The 24,902-nt window shown below is 51.2% G+C and overlaps 1 protein-coding gene across 4 annotated transcripts in view; it reads left to right on the top strand.

Annotated features, from left to right (window-relative positions):
- Nucleotides 1–16,476, top strand: part of OPA1 (OPA1 mitochondrial dynamin like GTPase) — a 65,396-nt gene extending 48,920 nt beyond the window's left edge. For all 4 annotated transcript variants that reach the window (XM_069083290.1, XM_069083291.1, XM_069083289.1 and 1 more), the window contains 2 exons: nt 11,299–11,365; nt 13,262–16,476. In XM_069083290.1, coding sequence (XP_068939391.1) covers nt 11,299–11,363 — 65 coding nt within the window. In that variant the 3' untranslated portion in view covers nt 11,364–11,365; nt 13,262–16,476. The remainder of the gene's footprint in view (nt 1–11,298; nt 11,366–13,261) is intronic.
- Nucleotides 16,477–24,902: the final 8,426 nt, after the last annotated feature.

Raw genomic sequence — 24,902 nt, 5'->3', positions numbered from 1 at the left:
CCAGGTCAGCAGCCAGCTGCAGAGAGGCCATCATTCTGAAGGGAGACCCCATGGCCCTGGTCATTGAGGGGACGATTCACAGAGTGACCATTGTCGCTGAGGTGGACACATGCTTCAGAACCCTCTGGCAGACAAATCTGGCTTCCCCTGTTGGCATGCAGGGTGTTGTGCTCCTTCCCACCTTCTGTCCTTGAGCCCCCTAACTCCCTAGACCCCCGGAGACCACCCACCGTAGTGGGCGCCTTTGAGCTCAGGACAAACGCTCGGTTTGCCAGGGAGCCAAGTCTGCCATCTTTTCTGCCCACCCATTTCTGTTCTTTGGTGATGAGGTGCACGAAACCCCCTGCTGCCGTCACTTCATTAGACCCTGCTAGGCCCTGGGCATACGAGGGCAAAATCCCTCCCCTCTGCTGGGCATGGCAGAGGGGAGGTCAGGGACGGAACAAGTCTCTCAGCACTGCTCTCCCTCGGGAGCCCTTATTGTCTCCTGAGCCAAAGGAAGAGGGGATCGGTGCTCCCTTTGGGATGCAGTGGGAGGTAGCTGAGTGAGGGGAGTCCTCCCTGTGTCCCCTCACCTCTCCCCCTCATCCTGTCCCGGCTGCTTTGGAGTCAGCAACAATATCATCTCGAGAGGGAGGCCGGCCCCTCCTGGGGGTGAATTTGCTCTGATGATTTCCTACACGAGATGGCAACAGCTGGCCCTTGTCCTGGCCCTTTGAAGGATTAGCGGGCGCGGGAGCAGCAGGCCCGGCCTCTCGCCACTGTTGACGCGCCTTGGCCGGCCCATGCCTCGGCATCTCCCAGGCAGCCACCAATTGTTTCTGGAAATGTAAAGTTTGTTCTCTGGGAGCGCACACTTGGCCACGCACAAAGCTGCTGGGACTTGTCCCCGGGCCGCCCTCCCTTCCTCCTCTGCTCCCATTGTGTCTGGAGTGAACGTAAAGAAAGAATGCAGTGTGGTGGGGGTTGGGGCGAAAAAAAATTGGGCAGGACTGACCGGGCTTTTTAAAGGCATGTAACTCAGAAAATCAAGCTGGGCTTAGGTGTTGTGATCTCTTTTTGACTGAGAAAGTCTATGTAAACTTGAGATTAACTTTTAAGAGTTGGGACCTGAAAGTGTTCGGCTATGGAAGAAGGCTGAGCCCTTTTCCCTAAGCTGCCACCAACCCAGTGATTGTGGTCACTGTTCCATTTTAATTAACACTTGGTGCTTATTGAAGTTGGATGGTTTTGAAAATAGCCTTTCTTTAGAGATGAGAGGAGACGCAGAGTTTGCTAGGGAAGAAATTTAAGAGACCAAATTAGGAGAAGAAACAGCGGCTTTAATGCTGAGATGAGAAGAGGAAGGAAGCCCCCCGGGGGGTCGTCTGGGGCCACGGGGCTCCTGGAAGGGGGAGAGCCCACAGTGTAAGTCTGAAAAGCCCCAGTGGTAAGAGTAGGGTTTGACCTGCACAATGAGCAGGAATCCGAGCAGAGCTCTCCAGTCTAGGCCTCTGCAGACCAGAGTGTTCCCCCCTGCCCTTGGCAGCAAGTCCGAGCTGGACTCTGTCCTGAAGCCGTCTGGGCGGCATCCCCGCCAGGACAGGAGCTCTCAACCTTCTGTGCCGTCTGGCCACGTTTGCAGGAGTGCTGGGCTTCAGGTGAAGATCGGGGACACCGAAGACCCCTGAGGCCTCTCCAGGCCCCAGGATGAGAACGCTTGGTGCAGGGGACACTGTTCACTGATGAGTCTGAAGTGGAGGTTTAGGAGCTTCGATGATGTTAACGACTCATTCTCCAAGAAGCGAGGGACCAGAGGGCGCTTGTGATGACTCCAGCTGTGCCTTCTGGTCCACACGCGCTCTCGTCATCCAGGCCTTGCCTCCAGGATCGTATCGGACGGTTCTCCGTATCTCTGTGTCCTCCTCCTCAGATCTGGGGAGGCTGAGTGACGTGTGCTGCAGTGTGCCCAGACTCAGAGGAGGCCTGCGTTGCCGGGTGGTCTGGCTCATTTTGAAGGAACTGGCAGTTGATTGTCTATGACTCTTTAAATGCTTTCCTCTGACTTGGTGCAGAAAAAGTCACCGACTTAGAAGAGACCGGGAGGGAAGGTGACCAGTCGCCTCTGTGGGTGGGGCAGAGAAGACTGTTGTGGACGTGTCGGCCGGAGGAGCAGCACCCGGCCTCTGTCTGTGGCAGATGTGGGCTGGGGGCCACCTCGCTGCCTCACGACCACCTGGCGGCCCCTTTGCCACCTTGCTCTTGGCTGTCCGTCTCTCACCATCCCTTAAATGACCCTTTCATGAGGCCGGTCATCATTCTTATTTCCTCTCAGCCAGACCACTGGGCAGTTCCATTCTAGGTCCTTTGTCAGCGGCCTCCCTGAGCCCATCCTCACCTGCCCATCCCTCCTCTCCGACAGGGCCTTCCTTCCTCGCGGCAGCCCCAGGAGAAGGCTAGTGGGCCGTGTGGCCATTCCCCTCGTCGTCCTCCCTTTGCCGAGGGATCGGAGGGATCGGCCCATCGTTTGTCTTTCTCCTCTGAGGGGGTTGTGGGGCCCCCTGCTCCCGGCCTCCCTTGTTCTCCGTCCTTGGAAGGAGCCTCATTTTCTTGGTGCTGCTCACAACCCGTGGGCACCTCTCCTCTGAGTTGTGGCCTCTTGGCTTCTCCGTGTGGCGCCCCTCGGAAAGCAGAGTCGCGCGGTGGGCCGAGGAGAAGCTTGCAGCCATCACAGGGCCCGGCCCCTTTCGCAAGCTAAGTCAGACCGTTGCGCTCCTCTTAATTCTAGGCTGCGTCCATGTCCACTGTGGCTGTTTCGCCCAGGCCTGTCAGAAGAATGACCCTGGAGGTTGTCGTCTTCAGCCCTGGGTCCTCCCCGCGACTTTGCCAGGCCGTCCCTTTGGGATGTTCACAACCCCTTCCCAGAGGCTCGACACCACCCTCTTCAGTCCCGGGCCAGGCCTTGGGAAGAAGCGCCCCGGCTCCATGCCTTTGCTGACGTCAGGCGCCATGGGAGGACTCACACTGGGGTCGCTTCTGTCCTTTCGGGGAATCTCCAGTGCTTTTGCTTGTGGATGGGAGACACGCTGCTGGTCAGCGGCCTCTCGGGCGTCTTCTCTCCTACCAGACAAAGGCTTGTTCAGGATCCATGGCCTGAGAGCTGCAGGTCCCCCAAGCCCTCTCCTCCTATGCGCACACAGGGGAAGCCTTCCCGTGACGTGTCCAGCCTCTGGACAGCACTGAGGGTCAGGGTGTCGCTGTGTCACCTGCCTGCCTTCCCTCCTCTAGCCTGGGTGGGCCCTACCCTGGAGCCAGCCGGAGGAAGGCCGGGCTGCGGGTCCTGGCTCCTCCCTTCTCCAGGCTGCCCTCTTCTGGGCCCTCTCCAACTTAGCATTTTTCCCATTTCCACCGTGCTGTCTTAAGAGTGAGTGTGGTCCTCCAGACGAAGTCTGAAGGGGCGTGGGGCAGTAGGACGGTCACCCCCTGGTCCCAGGAGTCAGGAGGACCTGAGTTCAAATTCGGCCTCAGACACTTAACATTTACTAGCCATGTGACCTTGGGCAAGTCAATTAACCCCAATTGTCCTGCCTTCCCCCCTGCAAAAAAAAAAAATCAGAGTCAACAGCTTGGCAAAGGGTCGAGACAAAAAAATACTGAAGGAAATAATACCTTCAAAAACAGACAAGGCCAAATGTTAAAAGAGGCCCCAAAAGCCAGTGAGGAGAAGAATGCTTTAAAAAGCAGAATTGGCCAAATGGAAAAGGAGATATAGAAGCTCTCTGAAGAAAATAATTCCTTCAAAATTAGAATGGCATAAATGGCAGCTAATGACTTTATGAGAAATCAAGAAACAATAAAACAGAACCAAAAGAATGAAAAAAAACAGAAGACAGTGTAAAACATCTCATTGGAAAACAGATCCAGGAGAGATAATTTTAAAATTATTGGACTGCCTGAAAACTATGATCAAAAAAAGAGCCTCAACATCATCTTTCAAGAAATTATCAAGGAAAACTGCCCTGATATTCTAGAACCAGAGGGCTAAATAGAAATTAAAAGAATTCACTGATCACCTCCTGAAAGAAAATGAAAACTCCCGGGAGTATTATAGTCAAATTCCAGAGCTCTCAGGTCAGGGAGAAAATATTGAAAGCAGCCAGAAAGAAACAATTCAAGTATGATGGAGCCACAATCAGGATAACACAAGATTTAGCAGTGTCCACATTAAGGGATCGATCGGAGGGCTTGGAACATGACACTCCAGAGGACAAAGGAGCTAGGGTCACAAACAAGAACCGCCTACCCAGCAAAACTGAGTATAATCCTTAGAGGAAAAAGCGAATATGCAGGGAAGTAGAAGACTTGCAAGCACTCTTTTTTTTTTTTTTAATAAAGCGATCGGGGTTAAGTAACTTGCTCAAGGTTACACGGCCAGTTTTTTCTGGGTGTGGTGCTGAGTGTCCGAGCCCGGGACTCGATCCCAGGTCATCCCGATTCTGGGGCCGGTGCTCTTACTCGCTGTGCTACCTGGCCACCCCACAAGCACTCTTGATCAAAAGACCAGAGCTGAATAGAAATTTTGGCTTTTCTAATACAAGACTCGAGAGAAATATAAAAAGGTGGGTTTTAACTGAAGGAACTGGTGGGTTACTTTTTCCCAAGAATAATGAAATGAAAATGATTCACAATACCTTTCTGGGCTATGAATTTGATAGGTTCATCTGGCCAAAAATAAAAAACCTATTGATTAACAGCTCAGTGGCTGTTGTTCTCGGTCACAAACTCTGTAAAAAATAAATGTTTTTCACCCCTCCTCCCCAGGGGAGATGGCAGTTTCTTCACCCAGGTTACAGAAGATTAACTTTCTCAGGCTGCCTGGTCAGTCATGACAGTGCAGATCATTACAGCTGTCGGCCAGACCAGGTTTTTCCCAGTGTTATTAAAGGGGAAAAAAAAAAAAAACACTTAAGAAAACCCACCAGGAGAAAAATTTCCTGAGTCAGCAACTGCAGCAAAGTGTTGGATTTGATAAGAATAGACAGGTCAGTTTTGGCCAGGCGATCTGTGAGTTTGAAGGCGTAGCTTCTGTTTAAGGTGGCAGGGGATTTCTTAAAATGTGCCCACAAAGAGTGAGTCTTGACTAGCATTTGTTTCTTTCTATGAACTTGGGCTAATACTACTTACCATGGTGTCAGGTTGTCAGGGAAATTCCACCTGAATAGAATGTCCGAGGAAGGGAGGTTCCACCTCCACCAAAAAGTCGGCTGTCATCAGCATCCTCCTTGAATTCTCAAAGGCTGTGTCAGCACAAGCCCTGGCAGAACTTAGCAGCCTGGACTCGGAGAGACCCATGGGCCAGGTGGTCACAGGGTGATGAGTTTTTTTTCCATCCTGGCAACTCTCCAGGACCATTTTAAAGTTAGTTGAGCCAATATTTTTCATCATCGACTGTCTATGTGAAAAAGATGTCGTAGCAAAAGGGAAAGGGGGAGTCATGTCCTGGTTCCAGAACATACTTGCTTTGTGATTATGGAAAATTCATCTGACTCTCTGTACTCCGTGGCAACCTCTAAGAGGCCCGTACACACATATTGGCAAGGCTGGTATCCCAAAGAACAAGATGTAGTCATCCACATCCCCAGGAGACTGCCATCTCTTTGTCCCCTTTTGAGAGCACAACTTGTTGGATAAAGACGAGGACATTTTGAAGAAGACAGTGACAGCTGTGCAGTGCCTGCTAGGCCACCGAAGGAAAGCTCTCAAGAAGAAAGGGGAGGGGAGAGAAGACCAGTGGGGCCTGTATGGGGAGAGGCTGTGGCCAGGGGCCTGGTGGAGCCAGCCGGCACGTCAGAGATCAGCATGTGCTACAACCAGAGCTCAAGTGTTATTTCATTGATGGTCTAGACTTAAGAAATGATGTAGGAGATGTTAATAATACAGATGAAAGGGGCGGCTGGGTGGCGCAGTGAGGAGAGCACCGGCCCTGGAGTCAGGAGGACCTGAGTTCAAATATGACCTTGGACACTTAACACTTACTAGCTGTGTGACCTTGGGCAAGTCACTTAACCCCAATTGCCCTCCAAAAAAAGTAATACAGATTAAAAATAATAAAAAAAAAAGTAATAAAGGTCATCTCAGCAGGCTTTTATCAAAAGGCTTGCTCAAAGCCGCTAAGTGCCAGGGGTACGCAGAAAAGCAAAAATAGTTCAAATGGAGGGAAGAGCCTGTGGACAAGCAGGGAGACGCTGGTCAGGGCCACCAGGGGCCTCCTGGGGTAGGTGAGGTTGGAGCCGAGTCTCCAGAAGATGCCAGGGAAAGCTAAGATGACTGGCATTGAGGGCCTCAAGCCTGCCGGGCCTAGAGGATGGCAGATGCCAGTGTCTGGAGACAGGAAGGGGGCAGCAAGGGGCTGGGTCATGGGTACCCTGTAGGTGATCGAGAGCTGGGGAGGGGGCAGCGTCAGAAGCAGAAAAAAGGCACAGGATGGAGGGGAGATGGGGAAGGCTGCTTAGAAGAGGAACAGCTTACATTTCTGTAGCTCCTGCTCAGCTGGTACCCCATTCTGGCCTTCTGATGCCCTGGGAGGTAGGTGTTACCATCACCCCTTCTTACAGTGGGGAAGTGTCTTGAGGCTGAATTTGAACTCAGCTCCTCCTGATCCCAGGTCCAGCACTCTGTACACTGGGCCACCTTCCTGTACAGGGGCAAGAGACAGAATTAGGACCAGTGAATAAATATTACAGCAACTCACCAAAATTACCACCACAGAATGATTCTGGCCAAAAAATGGGATAAACTGCCCACAAGCTAATGAACTCCTTGTCCCTGGAGGTCTTCAGAGATATATATGTCAGGAATGATGGAGACAGCAGTTGGACTAGACAGCCTTGGGCCTCTGGGGCCTTCAGTGTCTTCCTCTGGACTCAGTCTCTACCATTGTCTCTGGCCCCTTAGGTTATACCCTCCAGCTCTGAGACTATTCAAAGGATACTCTTCTGCACATTGATAGAAAGCAAATATTATCACCATCCACATAGTGAGAAAATACTAATACTGCCAAGAATGTTTGGAAAACAAATGAAAATGGAATTAATGCAAAGAGATGCAGTTTGTTTTGTCTGCTTAGACAGTGAGGTCAAAGGCGTGTCATCTATACTTCTTAACAAGAAAAAAACTTGCTTTGAAGTTTATAAACTTTGTAAATTTGAATGGCTTAGTGAAATGAATCTCTTTTTGAAATGAGTTTAACATTGTTATTAGCCTTCTACTTGACGACATCTTTCAGGGAGCTGGGCCTTTTATTTTGATTTTAACTTGCAGAATACTTCTGTCCTAATTCTCGATTTTGAAAAAGCACTTTTCAGGTTGGGTCCTAAATCCAGACTAGACTACCAGACCCCTTTCTTCCCCTTCCTGTGCTGTGGTCTCCATGCTTTCTTTCGTTGTGCTAATGAGCAGACAGTTTAAGAAGCGGCTGTGATTCCTCCTCCTCCCCCCTGTGGTGTGGTTGGGTCTATGAACATCTCATGACGCACTGTTCTTGGGCACAGTTTGACAGCAGGATGAGGGCCAGGTTATGTCGTTGTTGGACTGGGGATGAGATACCTCAAACAAGTAGCACATGCTGTGTCTGACTCCTGGGCCTGTTGACGACCCCTTGAATTCCTCTGGCTTCCGTTCTGAACAGAACAGGAGTTGCTTCTCAGTCTGGAAGCCTGCCTGGGTGGTTTTCCTTTTAAAAAATTTTACCTTCTCCCTCCTCTGCCAAAGAGGGAAAGGTGCTTAAGAACAGGAGGAAACAGCAAGGGGAAAAAAAGATAAAAGATAGATAACTTTTAAAGAGCTTTTAAAAAATAATGATAATAATGCAGTAGGAGATGATCTTGCACTCATTAGTGATATATTATCTTTGTTTAGTTTTCATCGTTGTCTGAAACTTGTAATAAGGGCATTTGTGTGAGGAAAGGAGGCTTTTGGGGGGCTGCCATTGGGAGAGGGGTAAAACTCTAACATTTCTCGAGAGTGAGGCATGTTTTTGTATTACATAAAAGACTGTGGTGTAAGGAAATTAGCCATAAAAGTTCTCTATTAAAGTGGCTATTTCAGTTCACTACCAGCCTGCCATGTGTAGGAAACTCCTGGCACAGGACAGACCTCGTTCTTGCTTCTGGGGAGCTTGTTCTCCCTTTGGGAGCTGCCCTCATCATGCAGAGAGACAAGAACACATCACTCAGCATGTTGGGGCTTTGGGCTTCAAACGCTTGAAAGACTTGCAATCACCCAAGGGGCACTCTAGTGAGAATCACACACTCGGCTGGTCAGTCAGGCGCGGTTTTCTCCACCATCTTTGTTGATGCATGTTGGTACTGTCCTTTCTTCTGTGGCACAGAGAGCCCTCCTATCTCCTTGGCCTCTCCAAGGGCTGTCTCTGATGTCCAGGGAGTGATGACAGACCCTGCAGGGCCACCCTCTGTCTTGCTGCTTTCAGAAGGATCTCTCCCACCAGAAAGCTTACTTTGGTCTGAATTCCCTGGCAGGTGGGGATGAAAGTGCCAGGAGCACAAGGAAGGTGACTCCAGGACCAAAGAAAATCTGCTCAAGAACGTGGCCTCTAACACTTCAGAAGCCAGTCCTGGGCTGGGGAGAGGTGGCAGAAATCCTAGGAATAGCCAAGATTTTCTTTGGGTAGCTTTGTAAAAGCTAAGCTAGTCAAGTCATGTTTCTCCCTGGAAGTACAGTTCTTTTGAATGATTAAGCGCATGTTCAGCAGTCAGAGTAGCCGAGCAGAGCCGTGGAAGCCTCAGGGACCTCGTTTGGTCCTGGGGTCTGGCCTCAGTGACAAGGTCTCTTCCAGCCTTCAGCTTCTCAGATAACTCGTTAGCCTCAGATGAGACTGGGGTCACCAGGTGAGAGAGGCTGGAAGCCTGTGTTCTGCTCACTAAACCTCTTCCAGAGAAGTGGGTTGGGCTTTCAGAAGCAGCTCTGCATCTTCAGAATTCACTTAGGGTTTGGGGTCCTTTCCCTGATCACCCTTCTTGTGAGGAGGGCAGTCACAGCTTCTCACCTTCCGTTATTAGAAAGTCAGGGGCTTGACTGGATTTCTGGGCACGTCCAGGCTCCTCTTTCCTTCCCAGACTTGATGCAGTTCTCTCAAAGCAGTTTCCTGCCCGCTGCCACCTTCCTTTTCTGGCTGCCTGTTTAGCACCACGTCTGGGCACCAGGATCCAGGTGCCAGCATGAGTCTCCTGAGCTCCAGTATTTGGCTATGTCAGTCCAAACACATAAACTGCAGGAGATGTGGTGGGCAAAAATTGGTTGGGTAAGACCACCTCTAAAGCCCTCAGGGGAGGTGGTGCTGGCTGTCCCTGGGAAGGACACTTAACCCTCTCTGAGATTCCTTTCTTCATTTCCTTTATGTGTGCAATGGGCAGCTCTGAGTAGGTCCCTTCTGTCTTGGATGGAACCTAGGGCCAGCTAATGGTCCCTGCCTCATCTGGAACCCAGGAATGTTCCAGAAGCCTCATTCTTGGAAAGTGCAGGGCCCAGCATCCTGTAAATGGTCACCACCACACTGCCAATGACCCCTCCTGCCCCAGCCCCACAAGGCTGCTAGGGCAGGGTGCCTTGTAGCTGGGATGGAAGGATTTAATGGGGGAGAGGAGAAAAAGAAAGAGGGAGAAAGAAAAGGAGGAAAAGAGACATGGAGAGAAAGAAAAGGAGGAAGAGGGAAAGAGAAAGGAAGGGAGTAAGAGAGATGGAGAGAAGAAAAAGGAAGAGAGGGAAAGAAAAGGAATAAGAGAAAGGGAGAAAGAAAAGGAAGAGAGGAGAGAAAGGAAAGGAGGGAGGGAGAGAAGTATGTAAAGAACTTGGTACTGTCAGTCAGGGCAGCTCTGGGCTCAGTGATGGGAAGGGCTGCTTGGCCTGGAGTTCGAATCATGCCCCAGGAAGGGAGATGGTGCCTTGTTCTTGGTGCATTCCTTGATTGGCTCTGTTTCCTCTTCCACAGCGCAATTACCCTTCTCTTTCTGTGCCTTCATCATCATTGTGCCACTTCAGTGTCTAGGTTTTGTTGTTTTTTAAACAGGCCTTGAGAACAGTCGCTTCTGATGGACAAAATCTGAAGTTGGAGCTAGTTCAGAATGAAAGGCCAGACAAGGCCTCAGACCAAACGGTTCTGATCCACAGTGCGAGAGTCGCAGGGAGGGCCTCCTTGGGAAACACTCTTGAGTATACCGTGCAGACAGAAAGTTCAGAGCTCTTGCACTCTGCCCATACAAGCTGACCCTGAGTGGATACGTCGGCTTAAAGTTTGGTTTTTCTGAATGGCAGCCTAAGAGAGGAGGAAAGGGTCCAGTCTTAGCTTTGTGTCTTTCCAGACTGTAAAATCACAGGGAGATGGTGACGGGCTCCCACGGGCTTTCCCCTTCTGGCTTTTCAGCCCCGCCTGCCCGCGCCCCATGGTCCAGCTCCCTGCCTTCCCCCGCTCTCTCCACCCCTTGGCCCTTTGTACTGACCGTCTCCAGTGCCTGGTCTGCTCTCTCTTCTCCCACCTCACCTCCGCCTCCAGGATCACTGGTTCTCTTCCAGACCCGGCTCTGACACCACTTTGTGTGTGCGGGAAGCCCTTCCTGGTGCCCCGAGCCAGCTGTGAACTCCCCTTTTAGAGAGAGCGTGTGCCTGGCTGTTCTGGGCCGTCTTATGGATAGAGATACTTCATGGTAGCTCCAGGAGGGGGCAGAGGGGCTGTTAGGACTTTGTCTTTCTCTCTAACCCCTGCCACAGTGCTGGGCAAAAAGAGCTCAACACATGCTTAATTATGGCTGAATCCAGTCAGTGTTTTTTGCTGATTAAAATGTGCTTTGATTATTTTAGAAGTGATTTGAAGTGATTTTAGAAGATATATTTTTAAGTATTTTAGAATCTTTTTTCATGTTTGTATCTAGATGAAGAAAACCACTTAGAACGGCCATATAATTTTTAAGACCATTTTTTTGTCTGTAAAAAGATTGAACACTTGTGTGGAAAGCATTAATGGAATATAAACCAAAGTTTGCCTCTATAAACTGGAAGCCCAGGGGTGCTGGGCTGGGAGGCCTGGCATTGAGTCAGAATCATGGCTATGAATCCCAGCTCAGCACTGCGACCTTTGCTCCCTCCTGAACCAGCGACTGATCTTGGTGGGCAATTGTTCCTTCATCTGTGAAATAAGGGGTCCTGTTGAGCTCTGAATAACAGATAATAAAGATTCAGTAAAGTTTTATTGTGCTCTCCAAGACAGAAAATATAAAGTAAACAAGGTGTTTATTTCTTTCTTCCTAGAAAAAGTTAGAGAAATTCAAGAAAAGCTAGATGCTTTCATTGAAGCCCTCCACCAGGAGAAATAAACGTGAGTAAGAGATGTTTCTGAGCTGTTCCTCCACTCACAGGGGCTGGGAAATGGTTTGGATGGTGCTCTGCCCTCCTGAGGGGCTCCCTTCAACTTTGTGGGCAGAGCCGGCTGGTGATGTTCACGGCAAGGGCCTTTGAAATGGGAGTCTAAAGCCCCAGGTACATTAGGCGGCTTTGGGTAACACAGTGACCAACAGTTCAACCAAGAACAGTCCTCTGGATGTGGATTCCCTGAGAATTCTCATGTATGTGAATAAAGGGCAAAGAGATTTCATAATGTGAAAGCTGCGGGTAGAGGTCATCAGGAGCTTCCCTGAGGCTGTACAGGGGAGTCAGCAGACCATGGTCGGCTGTCCTCTGTGTGTCCGTGTGTGTGTGTGTGTGTGTCTGTCTGTGTCCGTGTGTGCACGCTCACGTGCATTAGTAAAAGCCGATAGACATGTTGGTGGGCTGCTGCTTTTCGTGTTTTAAAATCCAGTTTTATTGATAGCTTTTGTTTCTAACTCATCCGCACCCCGTCCCCTCCCTTGTCCCAAATGAAAGAGAAAGAAAGTAGTTCAGCAAAAGGAACCTACCCCCAGTCAAGTCAGTAAAGACAGCAGAAGCAAACAGTGAGTGTGTGTCTGGATCGTTCTACCTGGCTTCGGTGGAGACGTTTTCTGCTGGGCTGGGTCTCCCCTCCTGCCGCAGTAATAGCAGCCAAGCCTTCGTTTGGGCTAAAAGAAAAGTCTGCCCAGGGCAGATTCCAGTAAATGTCCTAAGCAGCTGTTCTCCTCATGGATGGGGTAAGAACCTCGCTTGATTGTCCATAAGTGATGAGCCATCCTTGCTGTTGGTGTGATTCACCTGAGATGGTGATTTCAGCCCTGAGTCCCTGCAGCCCAAGAGAGGGGAGCTCAGGGAACACTGGAGGAGAGGAGGGAGTGGTCCTGGGGTCGGTGAAGGAGCCGGAAGCTTCCCACTCCCTGAAGGGCACCGTGATTTCATCTGCACTCCTGGGGATTCTCAGGACAGGAAGCACGACATACAAGAAGTCCCTCTCAGGCTACACACCAGCCGTTTTTATCTTACTCTAATAGTAGCACACTACTTGTGATCTTCCAAACGTGAATGTCTGTGTATGTACATATCTTCCCTCCAATGTAGAAAGCACTACTGGAGAGCCTTTGCTGATCGGCCAGCCGTCTTCCCATCTGGAATTGCCACCATTACCTTTCCCCTCCAGATTTGACCTTTGCAGTAAATACAAACAAATCAGAGTATTGCCCCAAATGTGGGAGCACAGAATGGGGTCACCCCTCCCGAAGGGTCTCTGCTCTCATCTGTCCTCATGCCCCTGGGCTCATCCTTGTGAGAACCGGGTGATGGGCAGAGCGGGGTTTTCAGGAAGCGGTGTCCAAGGCTGGGTGTCCCCAACGGGCAGCGGGGGCAGTGAGAAATGGGAAGGTGTGTGTGTCTGTGTATCTGTATCTATAATGGGGGTGGGTGGCACCGGCCGTAGCTTCCATCACTCAGCCCCTTGGGGGTGGTCTGAGCATCAGGTCCTCGGTGACCAGGAGGTGGCGCACGCCTCACAGCTTGGCTGGAAGTCCCACCTGTTGTTTTGAGATCATGGGGGAAAGTGAATTGTCGTGTGTCTTGAACACTTTGTACATTTTATGCTGGGGTTGATCAGGGCAGCAGACAAAGGCCTGCCTTGAGGGGGCATCGTGTGATCTGCAAGGCTGGTCGCAGTGCTGGGCCAGAAGGCACCAGAGCCTCATGCTCCCTCGGATGGTGGGCCTGGGGCCAGACAGCTGGACAGCCGAGGACAGCGCCCTGTGGGCTTCACCTCCTTGCCTTTTTTCTGATAAAGCCTGGACGTTCCTAACTTCAGCTGTTCTTCCTCCAACAGAACAGAATCCCTCCCAGTAACAGCTGCCTCTGAGTATGGTGAACACAGAAAACGCCTTTCAGTCTTGGTCCACCCTTCCTCCTCAGAGGGCCCTCGTGGAAACACACCTTGTCCAGGATTCCTGGTGGGTCCTCTTTAGTGACAGCCCCCAATGTTTATGTTGTTGAAGTGACAGCTTGGGACATGACATCGGCCGCACAGCCCATTCAGTTCTTGCCTTCTATTTCTAGCCTTCCTCCCTGGAGGGGCAGGGTCTTCTCCTGCAGAGACTGGTTTACCGTTTCTTTTCCAGAAAGTATTGCTGAGTGTTTGAAATAAAACCCTGGAGCAGTACTGTCATTTGTATATGAAATACTCCTGCCCCCCCCCCCCCCCCTAGAGTCAGGGTTGGGATATGTGGTATTCTGTCAGACGATCGTGGATCACCCCGCTTGGTTCAGACTCGCAGTGTCTTTGTCAGGAAATTGTGAGTTTAATATCCTTGGAGTTTGGGTTTATGATCACATGAGCAGTGACCATGAGAGGAAGAGGTGTCTCTGGCCGTTCATGGCCACCTTAGAGCGTAGCTCAGGAGAAGCCAGCCTTCTCTCTGGCCAAAGGGGAGAGAGGGAAACAGTCCCCTGCCATCAGCCGGCTGCTGACTCAAGAGAGCCCCTCCAGATGTGTGTGGGAATAATCAGCAAGAGAGAGCTTTCTTCCCTTTTAGAAGTGCCCAGAAGCCTGTGATGGCCAGTACCAGCCTACATCCGCACATGGGCAGTGATCCTTTTAAAGGCAATTAGTGATAGGAACCTGGGGCCGGGCCTCCCTCCGCCCTGCTGGAGGAGTGTCCCACCGAGGCAGGGCCTGGCTCTCTCTGATTGTTTACTTCTCTCCACACTCAGCTCTGTTCTTTGGCTTCTAATAAGAACTCCCACCTCAGGACAGTCAGCTTCTTCCAGTCCACCCCTGGTTCCTTTTCCTCAAATCCAATTTTTCAGTACTAGCCTAGGAAATTTTTCTTGTGTGTTCAAAGCATTCCTGACCATCTGAGGGAGCGTTTCTCAGTACAGGGGGTCCCACAAGAAAGTCTGAAAAGGGACTTCACTGCGCTCACAACAGCATGGCGCATTTTGAGAATTTGTTAAAACTTGGGGTTCTGGTGACGGAACCAGCCCAGATGTGCTTTCTCTTTGTGCTGGGATCGAGGGACTCCCTATTCCAGGCAGTTTCAGCCTTGGCAGAGATCAGGAGTAGAGAGAGCTCAGATCTTTCCTGAGTCTGGAGGAGAACATGCATCTACTCCCACCCCCAACCCTCTGTCTGGGTGGAAAAACTCCTCCTCCTCATAAGGACTGGGGGATGGACGTCCTGGTGGCATTTATCTGGGGCCACTAGAGAGTGGAGGGGCGTGTTTAGAAGAAAGACCTTAAGCCAAATACTCCAAATGTCAGCTGAGAGCGCATCTGCTGGAGAAAGTCAGTGTTTGAACCCTGCCCCACTCAGCCTCAGTGTCTCACCTGGCGCCAAGTGAGCCTTGACGTTCGAAAGGCCCTGCGGCAGACCAGACGGACTTCCACTCGATATTTCTTTATAACTGATCCCAGCTAAGTGTGTTTTTTTTTCTTTGAGGGGGTGTATGGAAACTTAGGTATTTATTGAATGCAGAAGTAATTGAAGGAAAAAATAAAATTCCTTTCCAACCCCTGGAGCCGGGTGTGTTGTGTCTCTGGCCTAAAAAGTAGACATTTCTGACACTTCAGTAAATCCAGGTCCAATTCTGAGAATCCTGAAGCATCCTTGTAGCTAAAGCTTTCGCTATCTAAAGTGTAAGAATTTCCAAACAATGAAATGATGAATGAATCTGAATTAGGAGGCCTGAGAACAAAGCCCAGTCTTTGAAAGCATACTTGGGCCGAGTGTTGATTTTAAAAATCAGAATCCTCAGGCCAGACTCAGGAGGAAAGGAAAACCTTCCTGTTGCACTGTTGAATAAACTGTGCCTTAGGGAGTGCTTATTAGGAATTTGCCGACTAATAAATCTAGATGTCTTTGTGGAAATACAGTTGTCACAGGAGAGGCAGCCTGGCATGATGAAGACCCAGATTCTGGTCCCAACTGACCCATTCGGGCTGTGTGGCCCAAGCCACTTTCTGGGTGAGAAGCTGCAGAGAAAGGGGTGACCTATGGGGCTCCAGGGGCTCCCCTCAACAAGGACTTCCCACCAGTCCAGTCCCTCTCCCCCACCTGATTGTCCCATAAACCTTGTGGTGTGCATTTAACTGAGTCCTGATGAATGCATTTCAACTTCTTTGGGCTGCTTTCCTCTTCTTGTATAAAAATTCATGAATTAGATTAACAGTCTGTTTGTCTGAAAGGTAGTGTGTTCTTTCATCAAGCTACATGGCAGGCTCACCAAGTATGTGTGGTCTGTTATGTTAATACTGCATATATGTGCATTGTATATTATTAAATGTGTGCATGTGCACACGGCTATCAAGGTGTGAAGGCTGAGGCTCCCAGGGCGGGGCCACTTCATGCTCAGCACTAATTAGACTAGTTTACAAGCTCTCCAACTTTGGAGAAGAGTCAACAGCAAAGCTTCAAGAAAAACAGTTTTAAGCCCTAGGCAATGAGAGAAAATGAAGATACTCAAGATTCTTTCATCAGAGAAAGAGCCATCCACAGCAGTTTATGAAGGACAGAATTCGGAAAAAAGACTTCATGACTTGGGGTTTTATTCACAACCTCCTACATGTCCGGGCCACTGGAGATAGAGGACATAAATTAGCCACTCTGCCCTTGGGGCACTGACATAGACAGAAATTTATTTCACAATGGCACCCAAAGCAATTTCTAGGGAGACAACACTGACAACTGGGGTGGGGGTGGGGTCAGAACAGGCTTCCTGTACCAATCTCAAGTTGAATCATAGGCCATTTGGGATAAGAATTCTTAAATATGGCCACTGTTGACTTGGACAACCGAGGTAGGTCACTCAATATCCCTCTCCATAGAGACCTCTGTAGGTTACATTTTATACCTTCAGGAATATGTCTGTGTAGCTTTGAGTTGATGTTCAGATGATGGCCTGGGAATCATTGGTGGTCAGGCCCCCAGACTGACCTCACACTGTAATGTTGATACTATCACGATGTCTGTACATTTTGTTTCTGGCATGAAGATGTTATGATATTTAATAAAATAAGACATTTGCTGTCTCTTGAAGAACAGTACCATTTTTTCCCCATTAACATTTTTTGGAGGGTGGAGGGAAGGAATGATTGGGAAGAGGGGGGCATTGGTCTCCTTCCTACTCCCCACTACCTACCACTGTTGGCACAGTTCATGAACTATAAAAGCTTGTGAAGTAGGCCTTAGGTGAGGAGGGATGGAGGGAGTGGCCAGCTGTGACACTTAACTGTGCCATCGATCACCAGGGTCATCGATCAGAAACACTCTATTAAGAATCTGCTGTGTGCCAGACACGGGTGCCAGGGGTGCAAATAGGAAAGAAATTGCATGGATATAGTCCCCTAGAGTATGCGGAGAGTCGGACCCCGCTCACTAGTACAGTGTTTCCCCCAGTTTCGAAGACCTAATACCCAGATTGGTGGTCTGACTTGGGGAGAATTAGTCTGTGACTGGATTAATTAGGGAGGAGAAGAAAAGGGAGCTGTTGCTTAGGTTGGGTCCTGTAGGGCTGGCTCTAGGCAGGCATGGCCATGCCTATGGGGCTGGAGAAGATGCCACACTGGTATATGGCCAGGTGTCTGCTCCCCCGCCCTGGCTGTTTACACTGCTCACTAGTGAGGGGGTCACAGTATCCATCATGTCATGGCATATGCCCTGACTCTCTGCCTCCCTCGGCCATGTTAAACCTCCCAGAGGCTCCAACAGGAACTCTTGTGTAGTGTCCGTACCCAGGTGCTGGGCTATCATCCACTCACCTCCCTTTCCATCCCACAAATCTGTGGCATCTTCTGCATAGTGTGATGAGAAAGCTGGAAACCCTGCCCTCTGCATCCTCGTTTAGCCTTGGTCCCCTCAGGGGGAGGACTGGCATCTCCCTGTCTGTCCCTGCCTTGGCAAGCCTGTGTTTCCCGGATGGTTTCTGTGCTGCCACATCTGATGTGTGAGGTCTGGCCCACTCACACACCTCTCCCAAGACTTCCGAATCACCAGCAGTTTGGCTCTTCAGAGATTTTCAATGAAGCATCCCTGAGGAGATATGGACAATGATGCTAACTCCAGTCCTGCTATGAGGAACAGATCCGAGGGCCACTGGGAAGACTGGCAGCTCATTGGAATAGTGGAGAGAGTGCAGAGCCAGAGTTAGGAAAGAGTTTGTCTCCTGCCTCAGGCACTTACTAGCTGTGTGACCCTGGGCAAGTCACTTAACCCTGTTTGCCTTGGGTTCCCCATCTGTAAAATGAAGACCCTGCAGAATGGCAAACCGCTCCAATATCTTTGCCAAGAAAACCCCAAATGGGGCCACGAAGTCACAACTGGACTGTAAGAGTGTACCCCTTCATTTTTCAGCTGAGGAAATTGAGGCAGAGGTTAGGTGACTGCTCAGGATTACACAGGTAGTAAGTGTCCGAGGGGGGATTTGAACCCCGATCTTCCTGACTCCAGTTTCAGCACCCAGTGCACTCTACCAAACCCTTTCAGCTTTGAGTAAAGGGAGGGTCATCATAGTAGGGTCTGCCCTGGGCTCCCTTCTCTCCATTCCTGCACTTGGTGACCCCCCTGGTCCCATGGGTCCAATTACCATCGCTCTTCAGTTACTTCCCAGATCTAGGTAGCCAGCCCTCCAGTCTTATGTCAACAGCACTTGATAATAAACTACAGGGACTAATAGCCAGATTCGGGATTTCAATGGCATGGGGATCTCCCAGGCACGGAAGTGCTCCCCTCCTATGAAAGTGAGCACCCTGCCTGCAGTTTATAGCCCTGAAGAGCTGCCTCGGACCACCCCAACACCAGTCCTTCCCGGCTTTGAGGGCGGCTGATGACAAATAAATGAGTATTTATCAGGTCTCCAATTGCCTGCCGGCCACTCTAAACTCATTATTCCATGAGGCGCCTCTACAATCCAGACAAACTGGTCTTGCTGTTCCTTATACGAGGTGATGGTCTCCAGTTCTTGCCAGTGCGGAGAAGGCAGAAGGTCTTGACAATGCCACTTGATAGCCAGACAATGAACTTGATAGCCAGGTCCAGTGGAAGAGAACTTAGCCCTGGGCGGGGAGTGAAAGGAGGCATTTCAGACAGGCAGATGTAGGCTGTGTAAGGAAAACCCTCCTAAGAATGTCCAAAAGCCACCTGGGAGATGCGCCAGGAGTCACTGAGTCCCGCTTTCTAGGAGCCTTCAAGCAGCGGGTTGTCAGGGACATCTAGCAGAAGCGTGGTTGTGTCTGGACTGCACCAGACCGACACTCTCCCAGCTCTGATAGTCTGTGAATCCAGAAGGTTCCCAAGCTGCTCTTCCGGAGGGCAGAGGCGGGTACATGGGAGCCACAGAGGCTCCGATTCCCACCGGCTTCAGCAGCATTTCCTGTTCTTCCGCTCCTCCCTCTGAGATCCTCTTCAGTTCCACACAGTGGTCTGTGTGTGTGTCTCCCCCAGGGGACTGTGAGCTCCTTGAAAACAGAGGTTGGTTTGGTTATTTCTTTATTCATTTTATCATTTATTTATTTATTTGACCTTTCTTCCTCTCCCGCGTGCGTAGCCCAGTGCCCGGCGCCAGGAGCCCCTTCACTTGACTTGTCTTGATCCCCCACATTTCCCAGCATACTGAACCCGGGGTGAGTGTTCTACTTCCATTAACTTCCAGACTGATAACGTTTTCCCTGAATGTCCCTGTGTAATCAGGCGGTTAGAGCCCCATGTCCTTTCTCCCGCTCACTAATTGGCACGTTCTCCCCGCCATATACTGGATGATTGGCCCCGGCTTTTGATGTGTTGATGCTACATGTTGGCCACAGCCCCGTCCTCCATGGGCCCGTTCTGGTTCATGTGAAAATCCACCTCCTTTTTGTGTCCCCCGGTGACAGGACGTGACAACACCATTAGCATTTGCAAAGGGGCGGCTCGGTCGCCGAGCTCGCCCCCAGGCCATGGGCTGCTCAGTTTGCGCTGCCCCATTATGTGGGAGACACAAAGAAGGCGGAGGCCGGCCCAGGCCTGTCAAGCTGGACGCGGCGCGCCGGGCCCCAAACGTCCTTCAGTTCCCTGAGCCGGGCTCAATGGCTCTGAGGTAGGTAAATGAATGCGGGGCATGGCCGGCACAGGATTCCTTTCTGACCTCATCCCCGCGCCGTTTGTTTGCAGGCTTGTAGGGGGAGAGGAGGACATTGGGCAGCTTTTGTCTCCCATCATTTTCTTGCAGGTTGGGGAGTTAATGGAGCCTTTGTCCCGAGGCAGCCGAGCAGAAAGCGGACTGCGGCCGCTGGCAGCCGAGTCGGGCCACCTCGCCAGTGCGCCACGGGTGCAGGGAAGTCATGCTCTGGGCCTCCGTGGCGACTCCTCTCCAGGCTTTGTGAAACTGGTGAAAAAGGGGCGCCTGCTGCCGCTGGAGCCCCACCAGCCCCTTTCTGACCCCCCCCCTCCCCAGCTGCTGGGGCCTCCTCCGGCTTCTCTCATAAACATTTACACGTGTACAGGTTGTTCTCCCAAGGAGCCTGGAAGCTCCTCGAGGGCAGGAACTGTTTTCATCACAAAAATGAGAATATCCACAACTATAAACCAGAGTCCAAGTGCTTTCTGAGCATCCCTGACCAAGTTTCTGAAAGAACTAATGGGGTATCGGGCCCTGAGCATGATTCCTTCCTCCATCCTATCACAGATCTAGGTAGTAGGGCCTTAAAGGCCATAGAACAAGATCCCTTGGACTCACAAGTGAGAAAATTGAGGACCAAAGCAATGGAGGAACTTGCTCAGTAAATGTGTGAGACAAGACTGAAGCCACACCCAAGGCCAGAGCCCCACTCAGTGTGCAGGCAGCCCTGCCCTGACTCACCACTTAAGCAGGTGGGCTCAGACTCCATTCGGCAGTCTTGAGGGTTTGTCATTCAGGGTCAGATGAGGCTGGAGCATGTCAAGGCAGAACCCAAGGTCAGAAGCCATCCCCAGGCTCCTAGAACCAGCACCAGCACCAGCCTGGCCACCTGCCCCCAGGAATCTCTCATGGAACCCAGCACAGGGAAGGCATCTCCTCTCCATAGGACAGAGGGGACATTTCAGGGGAAGGTGAAGGATCTAGGCTGATGCCTAGGGCATGAGCTGAGGAGGATTGGAAGGGTAATGGTGTCCCCAACAGGAAGAGGGGAGAGTTGGGGGAAGGGGGAGATGATTTTATATGTATGTGTGTATGCATATATACATACATATGTGTGTGTGTGAATGGTTAAAACTATTGACGGAAAGGTTGCCAAAGAGTGAGAAATGGTCCCAAGACTTGAGGATAATGCGACCACTGGTGGATTTGGAGAGGGTGGTTTCATCTCAGTTATGAGATGGGAAGCCAGTTTACAAAGAGCTGAGAAGAGAACAGAAGGGACAGAAGGAGAAGCAGCAAGTGTGGATGGCTATTTTTGAGGGGGGATGGTGGGTAGCAATGGGGGATGACAGAGACTTGGGTCTGTCCACAGGCAGGATGGAGTTGGGTAGTTCAGAGAGATGGAAATTAAGAGGAAATGGGAGGGTATATGAGTGAAGAGAGTGACCTTGGGTCAAAAGAAAGGCCGCAGAAGTTGTGGCTTTGGCAGAACTGGAAAGAAGAGGCAATGAAGGATGGAGAGATGGCCTGTTGTCTTGGCATGGCCCTCAGGTGAGAGCAGGCTTGAGGAGAGCAGAGCAGGCTGCCAGGGGGGATGACAGAGAACACCCAAAGGCCACCTTTCTTGCCCATCCAAGTGCAGGTGACAGCTTCCATCAGCTTCTCCCACTCAGAACACTTGGGTCATTTCCCCTACCCCACGAGTACAGAAGTGTTCAAAGGGGAGTAACCTGGGTCTGGTGTTTGGCAAGGCTGGGTCACCTTGGATGGGACCCAGGGGTCAAGAAGCCAGAAGAGAGCTGGGATGGTTTCCTGGGGATTAGAGAGGGGCAGGGGGAGAATGCTGCCAGAGCCAGCGAGGGTGATGGCCTCAGACAAAATGGAGGGGTCGGGACTGCAGGCCACAGGGTGCAACAGGCTCTGGAGGAGGGATTTCAGACTCTCCATTATGGAGATACAGCTCTTGTGGGTGATGGGGCCATCAAGGTCATGACTGTCCCTGCTGTGCCTTTGCTGGGGGGAAGGTGAAGGTCATGGTTGTGGAGGAGGTTGGTCAGCTGTGGGTTTTGACGTGGAGTCCAATGACCAAGGTTCAGATCCTGCCACTGAGACTTGGTGTTTCATTTGACCTTTCACAAGTCACTTCACTTCTGTCATCTGTAAAATGAGGGGTTTGGGTGGGGTGGTCTCTGAAGCCCCTTCCCTTCTACATCTGTGATGCAGGAGTCTGTAGACCCAAGTCCTTGGGCGTAAAGGCAGGGTGTGGAGTGCAAAGGAAGGCTGAATACTTCTAGAAAAAGGGAAGGAGAAAGGGGGACCTGAACTGAAATGGAAGAATTTGTCTGGAAAAGCCCAAAGACTCAGCATTAGATTTCCTTTGGGGTCATTGTTAATGGATTCTCCATCAGATAGTCAGTCAACAAGCATTTCTTAAGAGTTTGTTCCATGCTGGTCTTTAAGACATCTGCCTTTCCCTTTTGCTGAATGACTTCTGGTCACTAAGCCTGTCCAGAGCAGCAAACCTCTTTAGGGGAGGTGACCAGCAGGGAGTGAGGAAGGCAGGATACTGGGAATGAGCCCCAGGAGATGACCCATGTGTCAGTGAAGGGGCAGGGGAAGGGGAAAGGGAGAAAAGGGGAGGCCAGAGAGCAGCCCCCCTCCCCTGGCTACGAGTGGGGTCCAGATTTACCATGAAAAGGAGGCTTGGTCTGTAAGGATTAGGGGAATATTCATGACTCAAAGTTCAGCCGGTGACACCTGAGGGCTGACCGCTCATCCTTTGGGCAAACAGTCACTCCGTCAAGACTGGGAGGCAGTAGGCTGACAGTGGGGGCCTCTCCCTGGCCTGGTCTGGCCTCCCTTGCCTTCCCCTCCCAGGAGATTGTCCCTTGGACTCGCCTTTCTTTCCTCCCACCCCCGACTTGTCCCGAGCAGAAGCCAGGATCGAGCCTTTCATTCCCCAAAGGAAGAGGGGCGGGAGGGGGGCGGGGAGCAGGAGTCTTGGGACATTACTTGACAAACAGAATGGTATCTTAGCATCGGAGACCCCCCTCAACAAGGGGAAGAAAAGGCCTTTCTCCAGCAGTGGGGGAGGCTTTGTCCTTCCCGGGCGGGGGAGGGGAAGGGACTGGTCCCGAAGTCTTTGGGACAGAAGCCTCAGGGAGCCATGTTTCATTGCCACTCAGGGAACTGGGGGTCTCCCCTTGGGCCCTGGGCAGAGGGAAGGGCTGTTTGAGGACTCATGGCAGCTGGGGGGCCCCTTTGGAGCGACCCCTGTGGCCTTGAAGGCTGACACCAACTGCACCTCGATGGGCATTCACAGGATCCCGAGAGGTCTCCTGGGCACCTCCACTGGCCAGTGCCCACCCCAGAGTGGGACAGCATTCTCCTTCTGTCTTTCTGAAGAAGGCAGAGGTGGCTGGATGGTGCCGGAGATAGCGCCCTCTGCCTGGAGTCAGGAGCCCCAGATTGGGCAGGTCCCACCACCACTCTTGACCTCCGTCTCTTCACCTGAGACATGGGAACAACAGACGCACTCCTCCCAGAGTCATGGTGAGGGCCCAACGAGAAGACAACTGTGAAGTGCTTAGCACAGCGACCCACTCAGGGCCGGGCTGAGTAAATGTTAGCGACGATTATCGTCACTGATTATCTGAAGTAATAAAGGTCATCCCTGCAGATTTGGATGGTCCTCTGTGGGAGTGGAGGGCAGGCCAGTCAATCCGGTTTCTCTCCTAATTGATGAAGTTAAGTCAACAGAGCGAGGCGGGCCTGGCTCGTCCTGGGCTTGGCAAATATTGAGCCAAAGTCTTCATGACTGGAACGGTGTTGACAAGCACAAGATGATGGCTTTGTGGTCTTTGTAGCCATGAAGTGCGTTGGCCGAGTCTGGCCTAACGCCCTCTGTACACAGAGGAGAGGCTGTGACCTGGAGTCGGAGATGTTTACTCGGCCAGTGTAAGCCGACGCCGGCTCTCAGAAGCCACACGCGCTCTCTTCTTCCCTGGTGACTCCCCCGGCCCTCCAAACAAACCCACCTCTCCTCTTCTCCTTGCTACGTTTTGTTTTGGGGGACAGAAAGTCATCCTGGATGTAGCAGTAGTAGGGAGCAGGACCTGACCTCTAGGGAATTCCCCATTAAAGAAATCACTCCCACTCATTCCGAACAGCACCTCTTCAGCCCTTATAGTCTGGGAGAGTCTCTGAGAGTGTAAAGTGCACAAGTGACTTGCCCAGAGTCACACAGTCAGAATGTGTCAGAAGCAGGGCTAAGCCCAGGCTTTTCTGCCCAATAGGCCCCTGCTGGCCCTCCCAGAATAACACAGATGGCAGCACAGCCTTGTTCAAGTTGCCCCTCAGTCCCAGGTTCTGATTCAGCAGCTTCCACAGTGACCTCAACAATGAGAAGCTTGTCCCCGTGCCCTTCCTTCGCCCTCCCCAAGCAACTCAAGGATGGCAGGTGCCACACTCATAATGCTGAATGGGTCTCTAAAACGTGCCCTCAGAATCACCCCCAAAATGTCCTGGGGCACAGTCAGGCCCTAGCAGAAAGAAATACTGATGAGATGGGGGTGGAGGAGGCCTGCAGAAGCAGGAGGCTGGGTGCCCAGTGGAGATTCGCCCGTCCTCATGGCAGCCGAGCACAGCTGGAGTCCTCCCTGATGTTGGCAGGATTGGGGGCTTCTTGCTGCCCTGCCCTGCCTGCCCCAAGACCTAAAAGGACATCTGTCGCTTCCGTGGTTCTGTTTGTCTGCACAGAGCTAAGTTGGTGCCCTGGGTTTTCTGATAAGAGCCAGGGAAGAATCTCTCCACTCAAGTGGGGTCTCTGGAATGAGGCTAAAGAGAGGACTCTTACCCTGGGGCCCAAGAACTTTAAAAATATATGTGCAACGATTTCAACATAGTTGGGTCTCTTTATAATCCTATGTACTTGCTTTATGCACTTAAAAGCTTTATTAAATGTAAACAGAATAAAGGAAATGACTCCAAAGCCATTATTCACAAGGAAGGCTGGGAGGGAGGCCACCAGCAGATGGGGCAGGGAGGGATCGAGCAAATCTTCATCAGAAGATGGTGCTTGAGGGGAAGGGAGGCTCTCTGAGAGCTGGAAGTCAGCAGAAAGCCAGGTATGGGGGCAGGGCCAAAGCATAGAGCAGGTACCTGAAGCATTGGTCTAGTCTGAGGGAGGAGCAGGAAGAAGGCCAGGAGGACTGGGCCATTGACTGTGGGCAGCGGTACTGCTGATATGGTGAGACTGGAAATGGCATCTGGAGGGAAGATTGGGAGGGCCTCAGAAAGTTTGCTGAAGCTACTCAGGTACTCAGAGAGAGGGGAAAACAGACAGACAGACAGACAGAGACAGAGGAAGGACAGAGTCAG

This window comes from Petaurus breviceps, unplaced genomic scaffold (genome assembly GCF_028583685.1).
Source record: "Petaurus breviceps papuanus isolate PSGF00001 unplaced genomic scaffold, PetGlider_PUasm1.0 173, whole genome shotgun sequence".
Classification (NCBI taxonomy): Eukaryota; Metazoa; Chordata; class Mammalia; order Diprotodontia; family Petauridae; genus Petaurus; species Petaurus breviceps.
This window is presented reverse-complemented; position numbering and strand designations above follow the sequence as displayed.